Source organism: Musca vetustissima, unplaced genomic scaffold (assembly GCF_032173495.1).
Source record: "Musca vetustissima isolate MV318-11 ecotype Yass unplaced genomic scaffold, APGP_CSIRO_Mvet_v1 utg1319, whole genome shotgun sequence".
Classification (NCBI taxonomy): domain Eukaryota; kingdom Metazoa; phylum Arthropoda; class Insecta; order Diptera; family Muscidae; genus Musca; species Musca vetustissima.
The window spans coordinates 350,341-374,199 of record NW_026884577.1 but is presented as its reverse complement, the minus strand read 5'-3'; the positions used below and the strand labels follow the sequence as shown (position 1 = coordinate 374,199).

The 23,859-nt window shown below is 36.2% G+C and overlaps 4 protein-coding genes across 4 annotated transcripts in view; all 4 read left to right on the top strand.

The window, feature by feature from the left end:
• The window catches only part of LOC133331572 (E3 ubiquitin-protein ligase Nedd-4), a 307,165-nt gene that overhangs the window by 73,831 nt on the left and 209,475 nt on the right, over window positions 1-23,859 (top strand). The gene's annotated exons all lie outside the window — the stretch shown is intronic.
• Window positions 1-23,859, top strand: part of LOC133331575 (MICOS complex subunit MIC13 homolog QIL1) — a 267,176-nt gene that overhangs the window by 42,249 nt on the left and 201,068 nt on the right. The gene's annotated exons all lie outside the window — the stretch shown is intronic.
• Window positions 1,974-2,412, top strand: LOC133331563 (cytochrome b-c1 complex subunit 8). The gene is made up of 2 exons (XM_061539948.1): window positions 1,974-2,188; window positions 2,261-2,412. Exons 1-2 carry the CDS (start codon window positions 2,014-2,016, stop codon window positions 2,353-2,355), a joined length of 270 nt encoding a protein of 89 aa, XP_061395932.1. The 5' UTR covers window positions 1,974-2,013; the 3' UTR covers window positions 2,356-2,412.
• LOC133331581 (uncharacterized) lies at window positions 4,971-5,151 on the top strand. Its single transcript, XM_061539965.1, has one exon. The coding sequence runs from the start codon at window positions 4,984-4,986 to the stop codon at window positions 5,149-5,151; it is 168 nt and encodes a 55-aa protein (XP_061395949.1). The 5' UTR covers window positions 4,971-4,983.

Genomic DNA, 23,859 nt, shown 5'->3' with positions numbered 1-23,859 from the left:
TTATTTTTCTAAAATGAATTTAAAAATCCACGCCTTGAGGCCCTAATTATTCTTCTAAAATCCACGCCTTGAAGCCCTAATTATTGTTCTAAAATGAATTTAAAAATCCACGCCTTGAGACCCTAATAATTCTTCTAAAATCAATTAAAAAATCCACGCCTGGACTAAAATCAATTAAAAATCCGCGCCTTGAGGCCCTAATTATTCTTGTAAAATCAATTAAAAAAATCCACGCCTTGAGGCCCTAATTATTCTTTTAAATCGAATTAAAAAATCAATGCCATGAACCCTCTGAATTCTAAAATTCATTTAAAAATCCATGAATTGTCCTCTAAATATGGTTCTAAAATACAACTAAAAATCCACACCTTGAGTCCTTTAAATATATTTTTTTTAATTCATTTTTAAATACACGCCTTGGATTGTCTAATTATTCTTTTAAAATTCATTAAAAAATCCACGCTTTATGTCCTCTAAAAAATCATTTAAAAACCTACGCTTTGGATCATCCAAAATTGGTTTAAAAATACTCGCCTTGAGTCCTCTAAATATTTTTCTAAAATTAGCAATCTACACCTTGAATCCTATAATTATTTTTCTAAAATTCATTTAAAACCCCCAACTCCACACCTTGAGAATCCTAATTATTTTGAAAATACACACCTCAAGATCCCTATTTTTTCTTCTAAAATTATTTAAAAAATCCACGCCTTGAGACTCGCAATTATTTTTTAAAAATTATTAAAATATCCACACCTGCAGATCCCTAATTATCCCTCTAAAATTATTTAAAAAATACACACCTCAAGATCCCTATTTATTCTTCTAAAATTATTTAAAAAATCCACGCCTTGAGACTCGTAATTATTTTTTAAAATTAATTAAAAAATCCACACCTCAAGATCACTAATTATGCTTTTAAAATTATTTTAAAAATCGGATTTGGTTAACCGAGTGGGTATACATTTTCAATTCCTTTGAATATATGCCAAATAAATCCTCATAAAGTAGGTTAACCCTGCAAAAAGTTCTAATGTAAATTCCGTATTATTTAAAAAAAAGTAGGTTAACCCGGTAAAAAGTTCTAATGTATATGTCGTTTAAGTCCTCTAAATATTCTTTTTAAATTTATATATAAACCCACGCATAGAGTCCTCTAAATATTGTTCTAAAATTAATTTAAAAATTAACGCCTTGAGTCCTTAAAATATTCTTCCAAAATTGAGATCGATCTCCATCCCCCACATTCCACTATAAACCTAGATTTTAAATGGCATAAACCTCCCTGATAGAACTATAACTACCTACGTTACGACATTACTACGTCCACACTTCACTAATCACGATTTTGCAATAACCCCCACAAATGTTTTTTTTTTTGGAACACCCTGTTGTCAACCGGTGCTCTCTGCAACTACATTGCTAAATAAAATCAACTGACAGCTGTCATTTGAAACGAAAAAAATTACCTTATTGGTGTTTGTACGGCTGTGTCGTGTGCGAAGGATTGTTGCTGTGAAATTTTGTGAGTTTTAGTTTTTTTTCTCTCCCCTCCAAAGGTAACAAATATTGTCAAGGTAAAACTTGCACAAATTGGCATACAACAATAATTAATAAAAAGGGAAATGCACTACAATTATGCTGGTATTTTGGCAACAGAACTACAACAAGCAACTGAAGACAGAAGAAAAACACACTACCAGAAATTTTGTGGCGAACCTAAGAAAAAAATTACATAACCCCAAGTGGAGAAGTGCAAAGAATTTTGTCGGATTTTTTTTTATTATTTAATAACATAAAACCAAGAGAAAATTACAACAAATATCCTTCAAAAATGTTCATATTCACCATATGTATATTTGTGCAAATTTTATTTTGTCTTTTGTCCTGATGATCAGTGTGTGTGTCGTCATATTAATTGTTGTTCCGCGAGTTGTTTTTGTAGAACCAAATTCTAATTGTTGTTGTTGTTTTCTTTCCATTACAGAATCGTAAAATACCACAAAATCCAAGATGCGTCTAACCAATGCTTTGAATGGCCAACATTTTGGTAACCTTGCCAAGGTCCATGGTATTGTCACATACAAAATTTCCCCCTTTGAGCAACGCGCTTTTGCTGGCGCCATCAGCCAGGGTGTACCTAACATTTTCCGTCGCATCCGCTCAAACATTTTCACTGTAGCTCCACGTAAGTCACAACTTTTCCCTTTGGGATGACACAAATTTTAATATTGAAATTAATTTTGTATTTTATGTTTAGCTTTCATTATTGGCTACTTGATCTACAACTTGGTTGAAGCTGAGCATCACCATTTGAGCCGCAAGAACCCAGCTGAATTCGCCAATGACGAATAAAAGATGTTATTATTGTAGAATTCATCTCCCCCGATAGTATAATTTACAAAATAAAATAAACAAAAATGAAAATTAACTGGCCAAAGGTTGGATAACAGAAAAAATAACATTTTTAATGGAAACTTCTATGTATGAGGTTTTTTGTATTTTTTTAAGAAGACTGGTAATTCATAGAAGGATAAGTTGCGGGTTTCTATGTTGAAGATCAACAGAGGAACTTGTGGTATTCTATAGAATTATACTTTATGATCTTCATCTAGGCCACCATAGAGGAACGCCATCTGCCTTTCTTTGGAGTAATTTCTGTTATTTAGAAGAATACCTCTTTTCCATTAGATTAAGAACTTTTGGGCAATTAAATTTATTTCGTATACAAGAATTTAGCCCATAGGGCCAGGAGTGATTCATAAAACAGGAAACTATATGAAAAAAACTCTTTGTCTTTAAACGAAGGAGACCTCTTAGTCTTCTATTGAAGAACACTTTATGGAGGTAGACTATTGGTCTTATGGAATAACATAATTAGATCTTTAAGTAATTAAGTCCTCTTGGTCTTCTGTAGAGGAATACCATTAAGTCTTCCATGGTAGAATACATTCTGCTCTACTATCAAGAAGACCTTGTCTACTATGGTAGAATACCTTCTAGTCTCCTGTGGAAAAATACGAATTGGTTTTCTATGGAAGAACGCCTTCTGGTAATCTAAGGAAAATGAACTTCTGGTCTTGTACAGAAGAAGAACTTGTCATCCGAGAATGGTGAACTTCTAGTTTTTTATAGAATCCGTTATGATCTTATGTGGAAGGAAACCTTCTAGTCTTCTATGGAAAGAACTTTTTGGCAATTCAATTTATTTCGTTCTACAAGTCATCTATAGCCAATTTCTTGTTTTTTTTACTGAGACAATAAGACCTTCATGTGACCCTCTCCGTTCTGATCTTATGTGGATGGAAACCTTCTAGTCTTCTATAGAGGTAAGATGGCTCGTTTGCCCAGGAAGAAAACCTTTTGATTTTCTAAAGAATAGCCTTATGGAATAACATAATTAGATCTTTAAGAAATTAAGTCCTCTTTGTCTTCTGTAGGGAAATACCTTTAAGTCTTCCATGGTAGAATACATTCTGCTCTACTATCAAGAAGACCTTCTTGTCTTCTATGGTAGAATACCTTTTGGTCTTCTGTGGAAAAATACAAATTGGTTTCTTCTAAGGAAAAAGAACCTCTAGACATCTATTGCCAATTTCTGGTATTTTTGCTGAGATAAGTGACCCTCCGCTCTTCTATAAATATGAGATGACTCTCTCATTTTCCCAGGAAGAACGACAAGATTTTCTAAAGAAGAAGAAGAAGATGATTTTCTCGTATAGAATAAGACTAATTCCAATCATCTGTAGAACATTGATCCTTACCTTAGAGTTTTTTGAGAAGACCTATAGGAATTCCAAAAAGTTTTTCTGATCATATCCCTGATCTCTCAAAGAAAACTACTTCCAGGCTATAAGAGAGAAAGACTTTTGGGTTTATATAGACGGATTCATTTTTAAAGAAGCATTCCAATCGTTGCTCTTAAATGCAAGGATTAAAAATACTTCCCAAAAAGTTTAACCTGGGGTTGGAGATGTTTACCATTGATCGGAGAGATACCTTTCCATCTTCGAACTTGATTTATTTTTATATAAAATAAAAAAATTATAAGGTTTGGATAGAATCGGTTACTGCCAGAGGGAAAGAAATTTTAAAATTTACTCCGAATAGTATGAAACTAATTTGGTCCAAAAACTCTTGGGTTCCAAATTTTAACCTGGGGGTGATGATGTTTTTCTGACCATCTCTCAATGAAATCTACTTCCAGTCTATAATAGAGAAAGACTTTTGGGCTTCTACAGATGGATTCATTTCTAAAGAAGCATTCCCATCTTTGCTTTAAAATGCTCTGATTGAAAAAGACATCCCATGATGTTTACCACTGGTCAGAGAGATACATTTCCACCTTTATTTATTTTTAGATAAAATACACAAATTTATAAGGGTTGGATAGAATCGGTTACTCTCAACGTGATAAACATTTGGTCCAAAAGCTCTTGGGTTTCAAAATATCACTTTCAATACCTTTAAAATTTGTATGGCCCAGGTTTCAACAAAAATGAAAATACTTGAGAATTTGCTGACAGGCTTGATCTTCCTTATTTATAGGTATTTATATTATACGCATCTCAAATCCACATTCGAATTAGTTCAATTTTCCATTTTTGTTCAATTATTCAAGTCGACGAAATGGATTCAGCGAAGTGAACTAGCTGAACTAAAGGTAATAGATAAACGAATGCGTTGTAACTAGTTCCGATCGTTCAGTTTGCAGAATTATTTCTTTGAACTAGTTCATTCGTGAATATTACATTACAAGAACAAGAAAAATGAAATGATATCATAACAAAGAACAAGAACATTTACAATAAAATACAAAAGGCCACATTTCAAAGGTAAATAATTAAAATTTAATTTGTTGTTGTTATTGATAATAATAATTTATATATTTCAGACAAATTCTTGCCTAGCCAAAAACAACCACCAGCATTTCTTCACAAAGGGACCCCCAAATTACAACACCACCACACCAACAACAACACCATGAACGATTGCTGTGGTAATGAAATGCGTAGCGAATCCATATCGAATATGCTCAATGTCATTGTGGAATCCAAAATAATCAGCATTGAAGTGTTCACCGCAGCTGTGGGTATACTCTTTATGGTCGTCATGTTGAAGAATAAATTCTGGAGTTTTTGTGGCACTTGATTGGATAGTAGAATTTAGTCGAAAAGTATTAAAATAGATAATGGTGATTCTTAAAAAACAAAACCATAAAACGAAATAATCTATTCCATTGAAATTGTCCCTCAACCCCCCAACAACACACATTTTCTTTAAGTTATTACCTTAAGAGTTACATTTATAAAAACAAGGAGTTTAATGGAGTTATGTTTAAAAATCCACAGCAACAAAACTATATATGTGTAAATAAAATTTAAATGATTTAATTAAATATCTCTAATTTATTAGTTTGATTTGGTCTATGGCCCACATGTCACATGATAATAGACAATCATCACGTCCATACTTGCGAATGACCTTCAATTGCTGATGATCACTTTGTAATACAAATGTATTCAAATGTTTTGTGTGGAGCAGGGGAATTTAATTTTTTCTATACAAAGGTTATTTGGTTTAGAAAAAATCGTTTAGTACTCGAGAATTCTATAAGAGACCTATTCAAAAAGAATATCTTCTGGTATTCTATAAGACGACCTTCTGGTTTTCTATATAGAGACATACTGGTTCTCTATATGAAGACCTCTTGGTCTTCAATATGAAAATTTCATGGTCTTCTAAAGGTAGAACTTCTGGCCTTTCATAAGAATATTTTCTGGTCGTCTATAAGAAGTCCTTGTGGTACTCTGTGAGAAGTCCTTCTGGTCTTCTATGAGAAGTCCTTCTGGTCTTCTATGAGAAGACCTTCTGGTCTTCTATGAGAAGACCTTCTGGTCTTCTATGAGAAGACCTTCTGGGCTTCTATGAGAAGACCTTCTGGTCTTCTATGAGAAGACCTTCTGGTCTTCTATGAGAAGACCTTCTGGTCTTCTATGAGAAGACCTTCTGGTCTTCTATGAGAAGACCTTCTGGTCTTCTATGAGAAGACATTCTCGTCATCTATGAGAAGACCTTCTGGTCTTCTATGAGATCTTCTTATCTTCTTATAAAAGACCAGAAGTTCTTCTTATAGAAGACCAAGAGGTCTTCTTATTAACAGACCAAAAGGTCTTCTCATAGAAGACCAAAAGAAGAACTTCTGGTCTTTTATAAGAAGATCTTCTGGTCTTCTATAAGAAGACCTATTGGTCTGGTATTCTATAAGAAGGCATTCTTCTATAAGAAAACCTTTTGGTCTTCTATAAGAAGACATTTTGGTATTTTATAAGAAGACCTTTTGGTCTTCTATAAGAAGACCTTATGGTCTGTTAATAAGAGGACCTCTTGGTCTTCTGTAGACCAAAAGGTCTTCTCATAGAAGACCAAAAGGTCTTCTCATAGAAGACCAAAAGGTCTTCTCATAGAAGACCAAAAGGTCTTCTCATAGAAGACCAAAAGGTCTTCTCATAGAAGACCAAAAGGTCTTCTCATTGAAGACCAAAAGGTCCGCTCATTGAAGACCAAAAGGTCTTCTCATTGAAGACCAAAAGGTCTTATTATAGAAGACCAGAAGGTCTTCTCATAGAAGACGAGAAGGTCTTCTCATAGAAGACCAGAAGGTCTTCTCATAGAAGACGAGAATGTCTTCTCATAGAAGACCAGAAGGTCTTCTCATAGAAGACGAGAAGGTCCGCTCATTGAAGACCTAAAGGTCTTCTCATTGAAGACCAAAAGGTCTTCTTATAGAAGACCAGAAGGTCTTCTTATAGAAAACCAAAACATCTTCTTATAGAAGACCAGAAGGTCTTCTCATAGAAGACGAGAAGGTCTTCTCATAGAAGACCAGAAGGTCTTCTCATAGAAGACGAGAATGTCTTCTCATAGAAGACCAGAAGGTCGAGAAAGTCTTCTCATAGAAGACGAGAAGGTCTTCTCATAGAAGACCAGAAGGTCTTCTATGAGAAGATGTTTTTGTTTTCTATAAGAAGATGTTTTGGTTTTCTATAAGAAGACCTTCGGGTCTTCTATAAGAAGACCTTCTGGTCTTCTATAAGAAGACTTTCTGGTCTTCTATAAGAAGACTTTCTGGTCTTCTATAAGAAGACTTTCTGGTCTTCTATAAGAAGACTTTCTGGTCTTCTATAAGAAGACTTTCTGGTCTTCTATAAGAAGACTTTCTGGTCTTCTATAAGAAGACCTTTTGGTCTTCTATAAGAAGACCTTTTGCTATTCTATAAGAAGACCTTTTGCTATTCTATAAGAAGACCTTTTGGTATTCTATAAGAAGACATTTTGGTCTGCTATAAGAAGACATTTTGGTCTTCTATAAGAAGACATTTTGGTCTTCTATAAGAAGACATTTTGGTCTTCTATAAGAAAACCTTGTGGTCTTCTATGAGAAAACCTTGTACTCTTCTATGAGAAGACCTTGTGGTCTTCTATGAGAATTCTTTTTGGCCCTCATTGAGAAGACTTTTGGTGTTCTATAAGAAGACATTTTGGTCTTCTATGAGAAGACCTTTTGGTCTTCTATAAGAATACCTTTTGTTATTCTATAAGGAGATCTTATAGTCTTCTATAAGAAAATCTTATTGTCTTCTCTGGTCTTCTATAGGAAGACCAGAAGGTCTTCTTACCTTCTGGTCGTCTTTAAGAAGACCTTCTGGTCTTTTATAAGAAGTTCTTCTGGTCTTCTATAAGAAGACTTTCTGGTCTTCTATAAGAAGACTTTCTGGTCTTCTATAAGAAGACCTTCTGGTCTTGTACAAGAAGACCGTCTTTTCTTTTACAAGAAGAACAAACGGTCCAAGAAAACCCAATATGTCTTTTAACAATGGAGTGTATTACGTTCTAAATTAAATTTGAATATCTCCACAATTAATGAAAATCATAGCCGAAAAATACTTAGAACGCCAAATTTATTCCCCCAATTCTGCACCCAAAACTGGAATTCATCTCACGTTCACGATTGACTGAAATAAGCGCGTTTTGACGATAATAGCAAAAGAAGTAAACAAAGTTTAAGAATGGAATACTTTTATATTTGGAAACGCAAATAAATATTCACATAGATTTGCATATATGTATATACATACATACATATGTATATTTATATATCAGTAATTTACATATGTTCTTAGGTTTTGTTCCAAAAAAACGAAAATGTATGTGTGTATTTTCAAAATGGGGTACACAACTACATGTCATATTATTTGAACGTGACCAAAATGCATTATTTTTTCAAAAAAAAAAAAAAAAAAAAAAAAGAAAAAACTGCTATTGAATTAATTTTTTTTAGAAATACACTTTCTTCATTCAAAAGGAATTTGAAAATTGATTTTGTTAATATTTGTCTGGTCGTCAAAAATGTGTGCTTGATAATACTCAATGCAATTTATATTCTATATATGCATATATATATATATATATAATATAATGATATAGAAAACAATAAATTGTAATTTAAAAAATATATAAATTCGATAACAGTATCTTAGCAATATTCTGCAACAAAACACAGTAGCGAAATATAAAAATATTGATATTTCATTAAATAATTTTTAGCTGTGTTATAAAAAAACATTTTTTTTCAAAATCAAGCTTCTGACCGAGCGCATACTTTAAAAAAATATGTTTCAAACCACAAAAATAAGCCATTGACTCTAATAATCATTAATAAAATATTTCTTTTTTTTTAATTCTCTAAACTTCAAATTATTGTCAATGAACTTAAATATTTTTTTTTTATTTTTTTGTTTTTAATAATATTGTTTACAATATTTATGTTTTAGAAGACTGCTTAACTTTCAATAATTTGATTTGTAAGTAATTGCAAAAAACTATTTCATTCGACACCTGAGTGATCGATTGTTTATTTCAAAAATTAATTTTTTGCTTACCATGTCTGTTGGTATTGAAATTGAAAACCGTAATGCAAACTAAGAAATTTTTAAAGGTCGATCATGACCTTTTTTGGTTGACAGTTAGTTAAGCATGTAATAAATAATTAAATTGGCTAAGAAGATTTAATTTTTAAATTTAAAAACGAAAATTAAAAAAAAAAAAACATTTAAAAACCAGAAAAATTAGCTCATACAGTAGGTAGTTGAAAAAATTGTCCATAGCAGCTATTAGAAAAAATATTTTCAAAAAAAGAAAAAAAAACACAGACCTAGGAAAAATAACTATAAATCAAGCTTTATAGTTTATAGTAGCTCCTATATAAAAACTAAAATCCAGACTTTTGTTTTCAATTAAAAAATCTACCTAATAAAATAAAAAAATCAACTTAAAATATATTTTTTACAATAATTTTTTGTTTCAATTTTTGTAAACGCTTAATAAGTGAACTTTGGATACCCTCCACCATAGATATACTGACAGGTACTTGAAATGAAAATATAGGGAACATACCAAAAAAATGGACCTATACCGATATTTCTACAATCCGATTATGTAAACAATAATTTTTAATAGAAAATTATACCCTCAGCCTTATGGCTAATTAGTGTGTATACACTTTCACACGGCGAAAATGTGCCTCATCGAAATATTGGTTCTAGACCCATGTTTCTTCGGGCCGAATCCGTTACAGAAAAATTTGATTTCATCCCATCTTATTATGTCTTCCAAACTTAGTTCAAGTCCGAATTTGGGAAATATCGGTCCATGCCTTCTGGTACCTCCCACACAAGGGGTATGGCTAAGCCTAAATGCGGGCTATAGTTCACATATAGTTCATTATCGAACAGCACGCTCTAGTTTTTTATCTCGATAACCTTCGCAGGTGAAATGATTACAACAGAGTGTTAGAACCAAACCCAAAACGCGGAAAAATCAGATAATTATATTAATATGATGGGGTTATATGGGGAATACGGCTACAAAATACCAAATTTCAGTGATTTCGGTTGAAAAACGCGCTCAAGAACCTCCAAATGTCGAAATTTGGGGGTACCTTTATATGGGGGCTACCAGAAAAAACTGGACTTATATTTATAATTTTTAGTGGAGATATTTGGTACCCAATAAGAACCCAATATACCAAATTTCAGCGAATTCGGTTGAAAAACGAGCTCAAGAACCGCAAAATACCGAAATTTGGGGGTACCCTTATATGGGAGCTACCAGAAAAAATGGACTTATATGTATAATTTTTAGTGGAGATATTTGGTACCCAATAAGAACCCAATGTACAAAATTTCAGCGAATTCGGTTGAAAAACGCGCTCAAGAACCCCAAAATACCGAAATTTGGGGGTACCCTTATATGGGAGCTACCAGAAAAATGGACCTATATTCATAATTTTTTTATGCAGTGATTTGGAACCTATTTAGAACTCAAAAGTACTAAATTACAGCCAATTCGGTGGAAAAATACGACCAAAACCCCCAAAATACTGAAAATTAGGAGATACCGTTATATGGGGGCTACCAGAAAAAGTGGACCTATATTTATAATTTTTTTGTGGCGACATTTAGTACCCAATAAGACCCAATGTACCAAATTTCAGCGAATTCGGTTGAAAAACGCGCTCAAGAACCCCAAAATACCGAAAATTTGGGGGTACCCTTATATGGGAGCTATGCCTAAACGTGGACCGATATATCCCATCTTCGAACTTGACCTGCCTGCAGACAAAAGACAACCCTATGCAAAATTTCAGCACCATATCTAAATTCCTTCAGAAGATAGCGTGATTACAACAGACGGACGGACATGGCTAGATCGTCTTAGAATTTTACCCTGATACTATTGTGGAGGGTATAAAAAATATATTGTGAGTTTATTCGATTTCGGTTGCTGTGAAATGCAACGCAATTCGTCGATAAATGTCATGCAAATATATTTTCAAATCATTTTACCACGAAGCCCATTTTTTATGTCTTTCCATCCACGGACGACAAAGTGATGCAAATTAAATTTATCTCAAATGCATTTTATGCACATAAAGTTTTGAAAATTGTATAACGGCTTACATGAACACAAATCAAAATTGGTATTTATGTATGTACATATGTATGTATGTTTATATAACAGTTCCACCTTTAATTGCTGTTAATGGCATCAAATATCCGCCGAGGACTTCTGCGGTCTTAATATGACGTCCATTAAAAATCCATTATGAAAAATTGGAAATTTTCTGCATTGACATTTTTTGGAATATGAATCACAGAAATAATATTGAGTTTTAAAGAATATTAAAATGTTCTTAAATTTTACAATGTAAAATTTACGAGGGTTGTTTGAAAATTATGAGGAATTTTTTTTATTTCTGAATATCTATTTTGTATCCCTGAAAATACGAACTAGACCTTCCAAAAAATATTATTTTAGAAATACTTCAAAAAATACGAGACTCGAAAATCTGAAAATCGAATACACATCTAGAGACACTTGTCAAATAAACCTCGTAACAAACCAAATTCGCATGTACCGCTTATTTTCGGAAGCATAATTCTTGGTATTCCTTGTTTTATGGTTGGAAATCACTTTCGTATATTTGTTGTATGTTGCAGCATAAGCCAACATTTGGTATTAAGGAGGCTTACTTTTTTAAGGAGCCACAAGTGGGCGTGGATTTTTAAAAAATATTTTTTAAAAAGCCGTGGATTCTTAAAAAATATTTTTTAAGAAGCCTTGTATTTTTTAAAAAGGACACAAGGAGGCGTGGATGGGTGGCGTAGGGGATAATATATAACAAGCAACGGCTCTGATTGGCTTTAACATGGTGAAGTCCAGGCATATCTTGGTCCCACTTTCATTTCAATTGTGGACACTGACCTCCCCGTGGTGCCACCTAGGGTACCTATATTCATCAACCGATGAAATAGTGAGCTAATATGTACCGCGATTTCACCCATAAGAACTATAAAAAATGGGTTGAGGCGTCGGATTAGTTGCCCACACTCAGAAAACCGAACCTACTATGAACCAGTGTGCGGAGCAGTATAGTCGGATGGGGCCGACCATATGATATCCTACACAACTTCCACGAAAATATAACATTCTGTGGTTCTATATTCTGAGCTTGGGCAACATTTCGCGGTATTAGCCCCGGTATTTAAAGGTCAACAACTCTATCATATATACTATCAACTTCTCGGTTCTATGTCCTTCAGGATTAAATATATACGCTATAGAATACAAATTTTGTAATTTTTCACACAAAAGTCAAGGTCTATTTGACCCGCTAAATATTGACCTATCTTTATCGAAACAGGCATGCTTATTCTTTCGCCCGATCCCTTTCTCCATGTAAAATTTCGCGATGTTCTGGCCATAATTGCGGCCTCTGGAGCGACCAGAAAAACCGACAAAAATTAGGTATTTGGTCCATTTCATCCCTTAAATATAATCCGATCTTTACCAAAAACAATAGGGGTCTTCATTGGCCAGAACCCATCCTACATGGAAAATATCGTGGAGATGGGTCAATAACTGTGGCCTGTATCGTGTTTACAAATTATAATGGACAGACGGACACACATGTCTAGATCGACTCAGGTAGTCGAGATATGACGATCGGTATACTTAAAGGTGGGCCTAGGACCAATATTTCGAGGCGTTACAACAACATAGTTGTGTAGGGTATAAAAAGCAAAGAAAGAGAAAATGTTGACAACCCCCGCAAACGTATGAAGGACCACGATCTGCGAATCTGCACTTGGAATGTGCGCACGTTGTACAGAACAGGCGCAGTGTTCGCTTTGGCGGATGTACTCAAGAAGTACAAAGTCGATATTATTGCCTTACAGAAAATGCGATGGAAAGGGACAGGCGTAAGTACAGCAGACGATTACGCACTGTATTATAGCTGCCATGAAACGAGACATGGATTTGGCTGCGGATTTATGGTTAACAGGAGAATAAAAGACCTTGTCTTCAGATTCACTCACGTAGATGAACGAATTGCTATAATCCGTATAAAAGCGAAGCTCTTCTACACCAGTCTCATTTGCGTCCATGCTCCGGCCGAAGATAAAGATGAACAGACCAAAGAAATATTTTACGGGCGCTTAGAAACAGCATATGACCGATGCCCTGGCCATGACATTAAAATTCTGCTTGGAGATTTTAATGCAAAAATCGGAAGGGAAAATATCTTTGACCCCACCGTCGGAAAATTCAGCCTCCATTAAGAAACATCCGACAACGGCATGAGGTTGATTGACTTCGCGGCAGCATAAAAATATGGTAGTAAGCAGCACCAGATTCAAGCATTTCGATATACACAAGGTCACTTGGATTTCTCCCGATCGAACAACGAAAAATCACATCGATCATGTTGTGATAGACGGAAGACATTCATCTAGTGTTTTAGACGTTCGATAGATCCGAGGAGCGAATATAGATTCGGACCATTACCTTGTGGCAGCCAATGAGCGCACCCGTCTTAATGTACCAGCAAAGGTGTGATCTAATGTATTACGGATATTTGACGTCGAAAAGCTTCAAACACAATAGATAGCAGAAGCCTACTCCGCTCAACTTACCCAAGTGCTTGACCAAAGCACCCCTTGTTCCGATAATAATATAGAAGCACTGTGGCAGAGAATTGTCCACTCCCTACGAACTGCAGCAAAAGCAACCAAAGGGTACCAAAGACCACCATCAAGAAATCCGTGATACGATCAGGAGTATCGTAATGCTACTGATATGAAAAACGCAGCGTATAGGGCAACCCTGCGAACAGTAGCAACACGTAATGCGATGGGGAACTATCGGGAGAAAAGGAGAGAGAGGAGAACGTATTTTTAGAAAAAGAAGGAAGAACAAGAAAATCGAGATGTACAGGAGTCGGAATGAAGTGCGAAAATTCTACCAACGGGTAAAACACCAAACCGAAGGCTTTGGTGCAGACACATCCTCCTGTAGAGATGAAGAAGGAAACCTGATGGCAGATACAGACAGCGTTCTGAGGATCTGGAAGGAGCATTTTGAAAAACTTCTGGTGTCAAATAGTAACGGTGAAGAGGATACCCCAGAACCAATAATAGATGACGGTATAGAGTGTATACAACCTAGCCAAGATGAGGTCTGAATAGCAATCAATCGGCTGAAGAATAATAAAGCAGCAAGTGCCGATGGTTTACAAGCCGAAATATTCAAGACTGGTGGTCAGATGCTGGTAAGGAGCATGCACTAGCTGATTAGTACAATTTAGCTAGAGGAAAGCATGCCCAATGATTGGAACTTCTGCATCCTGTGTCCCATGCACAAAAAAGGAGACAAGACGATATGTGCCAACTATGGAGGAATAAGACTCCCTCCCATCGCATATAAAATGCTATACAGCGTACTGTGTGAACGACTGAAGCCATTGGTCAATGACATTATTGGACCATACCAATGTGGCTTCAGACCTGGCAAATCCATCATTGACCAGATTTTCACTCTGCACCAAATCATGGAAAAAACCCACGAAAAACACATCGACACATTCCACCTATTGGTCGAGTATAAAGCCGTATTCGACAGCCCTATCCGTTCAGAGGTGTTTAAAGCCATGTCTGCGTTTGGCATTCCTGCAAAATTAATTCGGCTATGCAGGATAACTTTAACTGGCAGAAGATCAACAGTTAAAGTCGGTAAGGACCTCTCGGAGCCCTTTAATACCGAACGAGTATTCAGACAAGGTGACAGTTTGTCGTGTGACCTGTTCAACATCCTGCTGGAAAAGGTCATACGAGAGGCAAAAGTGAATAGAAATGACACTCTGTACACCAAACCACACATGTTACTCGCCTACGACGATGACATCGACATAATGGGTTGAACACTGAGAGCGGTAACAGCCACCTTTGAACAAATTGAGAAGGAGTCTGCCAAAGTGGGTCTGGCAGTAAACGGCGAGAAAACCAAGCTGATGGTATCAAAGCGCAAGACGTCCAGTATATTCGGACCAACTGTGGAATTTGAGAACTACAGCTTCGAGGTAGTCAACGATTTTGTATACCTTGGTACCGCCATAAACAAAACGAATGGACTCAGTTTTGAAATTCGGAAAAGGATTGTGATGACCACCAGATGCTCGTCTGAGCATAGTAGCATCTGTTGGCCATCACAATCCTTCTCCGAATTTTAAAACTTATGTCATTCTTTTTGTTTATGGCGGTACCAAGGTATAAAAAAATTTTTGACTACCTCGATGTTGTAGTTCTCAAGCAAACAACTCAAAAGCAAGGCCACCTCCCGCCAGACCAAATTCACACTTTACAAGACGCTGATACTACCCGTGCTGTTATATGGATCTGAAGTATGGTTACTTAAGCAAACAGATGAGTTAGCTCTTGGAGTGTTTGAGAGAAAAAATTCTCCGAAAGATCTATGGGCCGATCTGCGTTGACGGTGAATATCGCCGTCGAATGAACCATGAGTTGTACCAGCTATTCTCGCACATAGGCATTGTTGTCTAGGTCATGTTATGAGAATGGATGAAGATGCCCCAGCCCAGAAGGTATATAAAAGCGAACCAGCTGATGATTCACGCAGAAGGGGAAGGCCACGAATACGATGGAAAGACCAAGTCGAAGACAATATTGCCGAAAATGGTCTCTGAAATTGGAAAAACTGCGCAAAAGACCGACACGCCTGGAAATCATTTCTAAGCTCGGCTTATGGAACGAATGTTCTGTCACAAGCCAGCTAAGTAAGTAAGGAGGCGTGGATGTTTAATTTTTTTAAAAGACACCAGGAGGCGTGGATTTTTTTAAAAATATTTTTTACGGAGCCAAATTTTGGAAATATTTTTTACGAGGAAATTTAATAACAACTTTCAATAATAAATAAAAAAATAATATCCAGTCATAAATTCCTTAGCCCTTTCATTCCCGAATATGAGGCCACTTAATATATGGGCGTTTTTTTAATTCCGCATATTTATGAGTATGTGCCGGTGTATGACATAAATAACCCGTGTATGTGTGTCATCGAAAAAAAAAAACACACAAACAAACGTAACAAAATCCCGAAGAAGAAGACACTTCTTTACCTTTCCTGTTGAACCTTTGCGTAGCCAGTTTAAAGGTGAATAAACTATCAAAAAGGTTTTGTTGTTGGGCTGATGAAGTTGGCCGATTGTGCATGGCAAGGCAAGACAAGGCAGGAATGTCCAGGTCGATGCCATCCATTTGACAGTTAAAAAGTTGTAAATAAAACGTCATGCGACACCAAAGCGTTGATAATATGAACATAAATTTGAGATCATGCCGACGGAGAAGTTAAGTTACGCCCTTCATACAGAAGCTTCAAAATTTGACAGAGAAAATTTTGCCTTAAGTAATTCGCATGGGGTCAATATTTGAAAATAATGCGATATGTTGTCTTAAGAATTTTTGAAGAGGTCAATATTTGGCGGAGTTAATGAGAAACATTGAATTATTAAAAATTTTAAGAATTTTATATGATCCAAAATATTTCCCATATAAAAGTATCGCAATTGAATTTTCGAAATTTTAGATTTTCAAAAGGTCATGACGTTGCATAGATTTTATTATCGTCAATCAGCCACCCTCTATTCTCGTTTTGTTGCAACTTCTTTTGTCTCTTTGTGGTTATTCGAATTCATTAAAAAATCAACTGAATAACGGATCTGGCATCAAAGAATCAATTCTGGAATTGAATTTCACTGCCGGATGTATGGAAATTAGTTTGGATGTCGAAATGATCGCTCCAGTTTTCAGGGCAAGACACACAAATTTGTAAAACAAATCAATTTTGCTCAATCCACAGAAAAAGGAATAAATTTTCAAATTCCAACAGCAGATTTCGGTAGATAACCCATTGGGGACTATAATTGTTAAATTATAAAAAAAAAAAAATTTTAAATCCACGCCACTTTGTGGCTCCTTAAAAATAGTATAAAAAATCCACGCCCCACGCTCCTTAAAAAATATTTTTTAAAAATCGACGCCTCCTTGTGACACCCAGTAAAATACTTACTTACTTAGCACATCGGTCTTTTGCGCAGCTTTTCCAGTTTGAAAGATCATATTTGGCAATGATGTCTTCCATCTTATTCGTGGCTCTCCCCTTCTGCGTGAACCATCAGCCGGTTCGCTTTTATATTCCTTCTGGGCTGGGGCATCTTCATCCATTCTCGCAACATGACCTAGTCAACGTAATCGCTGCAGCTCAATACGTCTAACAATGCCGATGTCCGTGAATAGCTGGTATACCTCATGGTTCATTCGACGGCGATATTCACCATCAACGCAGATCGGCCCATAGATCTTTCGGAGAATATTTCTCTCAAACACTCCAAGGGCTGCCTCATCTGCATGCGCAAGTACCCATGCTTCAGATCCACCTATCCAACGTTGTCGCTGCATCTCAATACGTCATATCATATTTGGCAATGTTGTCTTCCATCTTATTCGTGGCCTTCCCCTTCTGCGTGAACCATCAGCTGGTTCGCTTTTATATGCCTTCTGGGCTGGGGCATCTTCATCCATTCTCACAACATGACCTATCCAACGTAGTCGCTACAGCTCAATACGTCTAACAATGTCGATGTCCGAGAATAACTGGTACAGCTCATGGTTCATTCGACGGCGATATTCACCCTGAACGCTGATCGGCCCATAGATCTTTCGGAGAATATTTTCCTCAAACACTCCAAGAGCTGCCTCATCTGCTTGCGCAAGTACCCATGCTTCAGATCCATATAACAGCACGGGTAGTATCAGTGTCTTGTAGAGTGTGAGTTTGGTCTGGCGGGAGGTGGCCTTGCTTTTGAATTGTTTGCTCCGACCATAGTAGCATCTGTTGGCCATCAATATCCTTCTCCGAATTTTAAAACTGATGTCATTCGTTTTGTTTATGGCGGTACCAAGGTATATTAAATGTTTGACTACCTCGAAGCTGTAGTTCTCAAGTTCAACAGTTGGTCCGAGCCTACTGGACGTCTTGCGAGTTGATACCATCCGCTTGGTCTTCTCGCCGTTTACTACCCGACCCACTTTGCAGACTCCTTCTCAATTTGTTCAAAGGTGGCTATTACCGCTTTCAATGTTCGACCCATTATGTCGATGTCATCGGCGTAGGCGTGTAACATGTGTTGTTTGGTGTACAGAGTGCCATTTCTGTTCACTTTTGCGTCTCGTATGACCTTTTCCAGCAGGATATTAAAAAGGTCACACAACAAACTGTCACCTTGTCTGAATGCTCGTTCGGTATTAAAGGGCTCCGAGAGGTCCTTTCCGACGTTAATTGCTGATATTTTGCCACTTAAAGTTATCCCGCATAGCCGTATTAATTTTGCAGGAATGCCAAACGCAGACATGGCTTTAAACACCTCTGAACGGATAGGGCTATCGAATGCGGCGTTATAGTCGACGTATAGGTGGAATGTGTCGATGTGTTTTTTCGTGGGTTTTTTCCAGGATTTGGCGCAGAGTGAAAATCTGGTCAATAGTGGACTTGCCGATTAAGTCGATGTCATCGGTGTATGCGAGTAACTGGTGTTGTTTGGTGTACCGGGTGCCATTTCTGTTCACTTTTGCGTCTCGTATGACCTTTTCCAGCAGGATGTTAAAAAGGTCACACGACAAACTGTGACCTTGTCTGAATGCTCGTTCGGTATTAGAGGGCTTCGAGGATATGGCGCAGAGTGAAAATCTGGTCAATGGTGGATTTGCAGGTCAGAAGCCGCATTGGTATGGCCCATTGGCTTCACACGTCGTTTACACAGCACTTTATATGCGATGGGAAGGAGACCTATTCCTCTATAGTTGGCACATTTCGTCTTGTCTACTTTTTTGTGCACGGGACACAGGATGCTGAGGTTCCAATCATTGGGCATGCATTCTTCTAGCCAAATTGTACTAATTGTACTGACCACCAGTCTTGAATAGTTCGGCGGCTTGTAAACCATCGGCATCTGCTGCTTTATTATTCTTCTGCCGATTGATTGCTATTCGGACATTATCTTGGCTAGGTGGTATACACTCTATACCATCATCTCTTAATAGCAGAATTTAAATGTCATGGCCAGGCCAGCGGTCATATGCAGCTTCTATGCGCTCGTAAAAAAATGTCTTTGGTCTGTTCATCTTTGTCTTCCGTCTGAGCATGGGCGCAAAAAGACTAATTAGAAGAACTTCGCTTTTATACGGACTATAGCAATTCGCTCATCTACTGGAGTGAATCTGGAGACGAAGTCTTTTATTCTCCTGTTAACTATGAATGCGCAACCAAATTCACGTCTCGTTCCATGGCAGCTATAATACAGGGCGCAATCATCTGCTGTACTTACACCAGTCCCTTTCTATCGCATTTTCTGTAAGGCAATAATATCGGTTTTGTACTTCTCGAGTACATCCGCCATGGCTAAAACTGCGCCTGTTCTGTACAACGTGCGCACATTCAAAGTGCCTTTAGGTGGGTTTGGTTTTATTTTTCGTTGCTTTTCCATAGTAAGAGGGGTTTTCCGAGAATGGGCAACTAACCCGACGCCTCAACCCATTTTTTATAGTTCTTATTGGTGAACTCGCGGCACATATTTGCTCACTATTTCAAAGGGTGATGAAAATAGTTACCCCAGGTGATACCGCGGGAAGGTCTGTGTCCAAAATTTAGATGAAAGAGGGACCAAGATAAGCCTGGACTTCGCCATGTTAAAGCCAATCAAAGCCGTTGCTTGGTATCTATCATCCCCTACTCTTACAAAAATTAAAAAAATTTTTGAAAAGTTAGCGCCTCCAAGAAAAATATTTTTAAAAAAATCCTCGCCTCCTTGTGGCTCCTAGAAAAAATAGTTTTAAAAAATCCCGTGTAAAATTTTTCAAATAAATCCAAGCCTTTATTAGTCCTGAATATTTTTTTTTAATCCACACCTTTTTTTGGCTCCTTAAAAATATTTCTAAAAATTTAAAAAAAAAATATTTAAAAAAAGTATTGCATTCATTGAATATTTTTGTTATTTTCAATGTGTGTATGTCAATTGTGTGGCAATAATGTGCGTCGACTTAACCATTGAGAGTTCAATAAACCAAGTCATGGCTAACACAATTTTTATTCAACAGAAAACAAAATCCCCTCCGCCGAACTGCCGGGGTCTGAAATGAATTGGCCGCTCGGTAATGTTGCAGTTTTTTGCTGTTGTTGTTGTCGTTTTCAGCAGCTGTTAATGAATGACATACGAACTTGTCTAGCTACTGCCGATTCTGCCATTGCTGTTGCACATCATCACATTTATGTGGATGGAATCGGCCGCCCGCCCGCACCGTCCGCCACTGCTCTCCATAGGCCCGGTCGTAGCTGTGCCCCTGCCAAACAACATTCATGCGCAATGAAAATGAGATTAAATGAAAAACGAAAATAGTTGAATTGATTTGTTTTTTTTTATTTCGTTCGAAGTGGAATGGGAGTTACATCACCTAGCTACCCCCTACCCATCTATTTGAACGCAAGTCACTTTCAGTTAATTTGCATCGAAAAGCTTCGAATACCAACCTGAGGGGAGTGGGTTACCAAAAATAGAAACATTTTCAAAATTGGGTTACCACTGGTCAAGGACGAAAGGTACATTGATCGGCAATGTCTACGTAGAATATTTTTGTATTAGAAGAATTGTTAATTGAAATCGATTTGACAGACAAACACACACAACTGGCCTTGTGCTCAATATGCAACAATTCAGTAACGATGGGACAGCAGACAACGAACGAGGTGCAAAGTCAAACTTTGTAAATATGAATTTCAAGTATATGAATTTCAAAAAAAAAAAAAATTTAAAAGCCTGTTTTTATAAAATTCCAAACGAACGAATTCGAGTGACTTACGACCAAACTCCTTGGTTTTGAAAAATATGTCATTTATTTTTGTTTTGAATCAGAAAACCTTTATAAACATAAATAAAGGTTTGGTCGTAAGTCACTCGAATTCGTTCGTTTGGAATTTTACAAAAACAGGCTGTAAATGAAATGAAAGCAGTAAAGTCGGACGGGGCCGACTATATGATACCCTTCACCACTTTGGGTATATTCAACAGATTAATTCTAACAGACGTCGCATTTTTAAATTTCGTGCAAATCGAAATATATTTAGGGACTTTGGTGCACCATTTATCTTCAATCGGACGAAAATATATATGGGAGCTATATCTAAATCTGAACCGATTTTCAGGAAACTTAACACACAGCGTTCTAGGCCTAATTCATTACGCTGTGCCAAATTTCATGCAAATCGAAATATATTTAGGGACTTTGGTGCGCCATTTACCTTAAATCGGATGAAAAAATATATGGGAGCTATATCTAAATCTGAACCGATTTTCACGAAATTTAGCACACATCATTCTAGGTTTAATCCAGTGCGCTGTCCCACATTTCGTGCATATAGAAAGATATATAGGGACTTTGGTGCACCATTTACCTTAAATCGGACGAAAATATATATGGGAGATATATCTAAATCTGAACCGATTTTCAGGAAACATAACACACATCATTCTAGACCTAATTCATTACGATGTGCCAAATTTCGTGCAAATCGAAATATATATAGAGACTTTAGTGGACCATTTACATTAAATCGGACGAAAATATATATGGGAGCTATATCTAAATCTGAACCGATTTTCAGGAAACTTAACACACATCATTCTAGACCTTTTTCAATGCGCTGTGCCAAATTTCGTGGAAATCGAAAGATATATAGGGACTTTGGTGCACCATTTACATTAAATCGGACGAAAGTATATATGGGAGCTATATCTAAATCGGAACCGATTTTCAGGAAACTCAGCACACATTATTCTAGACCTAATTCATTACGCTGTGCCAAATTTCGTGCAAATCGAAATATATTTAGGGACCTTGGTACGTCATTTACCTTAAATCGGATGAAAATATATATGGGAGCTATATCTAAATCTGAACCGATTTTCAGGAAACCTAACACACATCATTCTAGACCTAATTCATTACGCTGTGCCAAATTTCGTGCAAATCGAAAGATATGTATATAGGGACTTTAGTGTACCATTTATATGGGAGCTATATCTAAATCTGAACCGATTTTCACGAAACTTAACACACATCATTCGAGCAAATTGAAAGATATATAGGGACTTTGGTGCGCCATTTACCTTAAATCGGATGAATATATATATGGAAGGTATATCTAAATCTGAACCGATTTTCACGAAACTTAGCACACATCATTCTAGGCTTAATCCAGTGCGCTGTCCCAAATTTCGTGCATATAGAAAGATATTTAGGGACTTTGGTGCACCATTTCCCTTAAATCGGACGAAAATATATATAGGAGCTGTATTTAAATCTGAACCGATTTGAGGAAACTTAAGACACATCATTCTAGACCTAATTCATTAAGCTGTGTCAAATTTCGTGCAAATCGAAATATATATAGGGACTTTGGTGCACCATTTACATTAAATCGGACGAAAATATATATGGGAGCTTTATCTAAATCTGAACTGATTTTCAGGAAACTTAACACACATCATTCTAGGCCTAATTCATTACACTGTGCCAAATTTCGTGCAAATTGAAAGATATATATGGACTTTGGTGCACCATTTACATAAAATCGGACAAAAATCTGAATCGATTTTTCCCAATTTCATAGGGTTCGTTCTTGGGCCAAATAAGTAAGCTATGCCAAATTTCATCCAAATCGGATAAAAAATCGGCCTGTACTTTGTTCACAAAAATACATGGACGGACGGACAGATAGACGGACGTACATGCGTAAATCGACTCAGAAAGTGATTCTATGCATATTCTCAAACGGAACCATGTGTCTATCTCGTTTCCTTTTGCCTGTTACAAACATATGCACAAAGACATAATACCCTGCACCACAATGTGGTGAAGGGTATAAAAAATATAAAAACATTTTCTGTTAATGAAATTTTTAATTTAAAAAATCTGATCATTAAAAACATATTTTTTAATGTCCACGATTTGTGGATATTTATTTCACTATTCAAAAAAAATTAAAAAAAATATGTTTGAAAAATACTTCTAAAAAATATTTCTACAAAAAATTCACGCTTATAGTGCCTTTTCCAAAAGTTCTCCTTAAAAATGGCTTCTAGAAAAAAATCTATTTTTTTTTCTTAATTTTCTTTTAAAAATTCCAAGTCCCTATGTAAAATCCACAAAAATACTCTTTCCACCACTGTGCCAGTTTTGTTGTTACTGTAGGGTTTACACATGTTGTGTCTGGTGTTATCAATGTATGAACTACGACGCTATAAACAACTTAAGTGACAATACTAACTGCAACAACAACAACAATGACAGCAACAACAAGTTATACACATGTTCATCAAAGTTACAAGGGATTACTATTTTGAAGCAATCCCATTTTCATTCGGAACGTTATTCGAGAGTGTGTGTGTGTGTGTGCATGTTGATGGATTTGTGTATTCATTCGATACATCAAAAAAATGAGATGCAGATACACAGAGAGTGGCAGAGAAGAGAGATAGAGAGAGAGAGAGTACGACAAAAATTAATAACAAAAGATACGACGTTAAGAGAGATATTTAATGGTTGATTCTCTTATGAAGTCAAGTGTTTCGAATTGATGACGAGGGCATTAGGGTTGCCAAGATTGAGGATTTTTTTGGAAAAATATTTTTTAATATCCAGGCATGCATATGATTCTTGAAAAAAAATTAAAAAATCTAAACTACCAAAATTGTTTAAAAAAATCTTCACTTGAGTATGGTCATTGATTTTTTTTATTTGAAAGATGATCATTATACCCTTCACCACACTGTGGTACAGGGTATTATGTCTTTGTGAATATGTTTGTAACAGGCAAAAGGAATAGAGATAG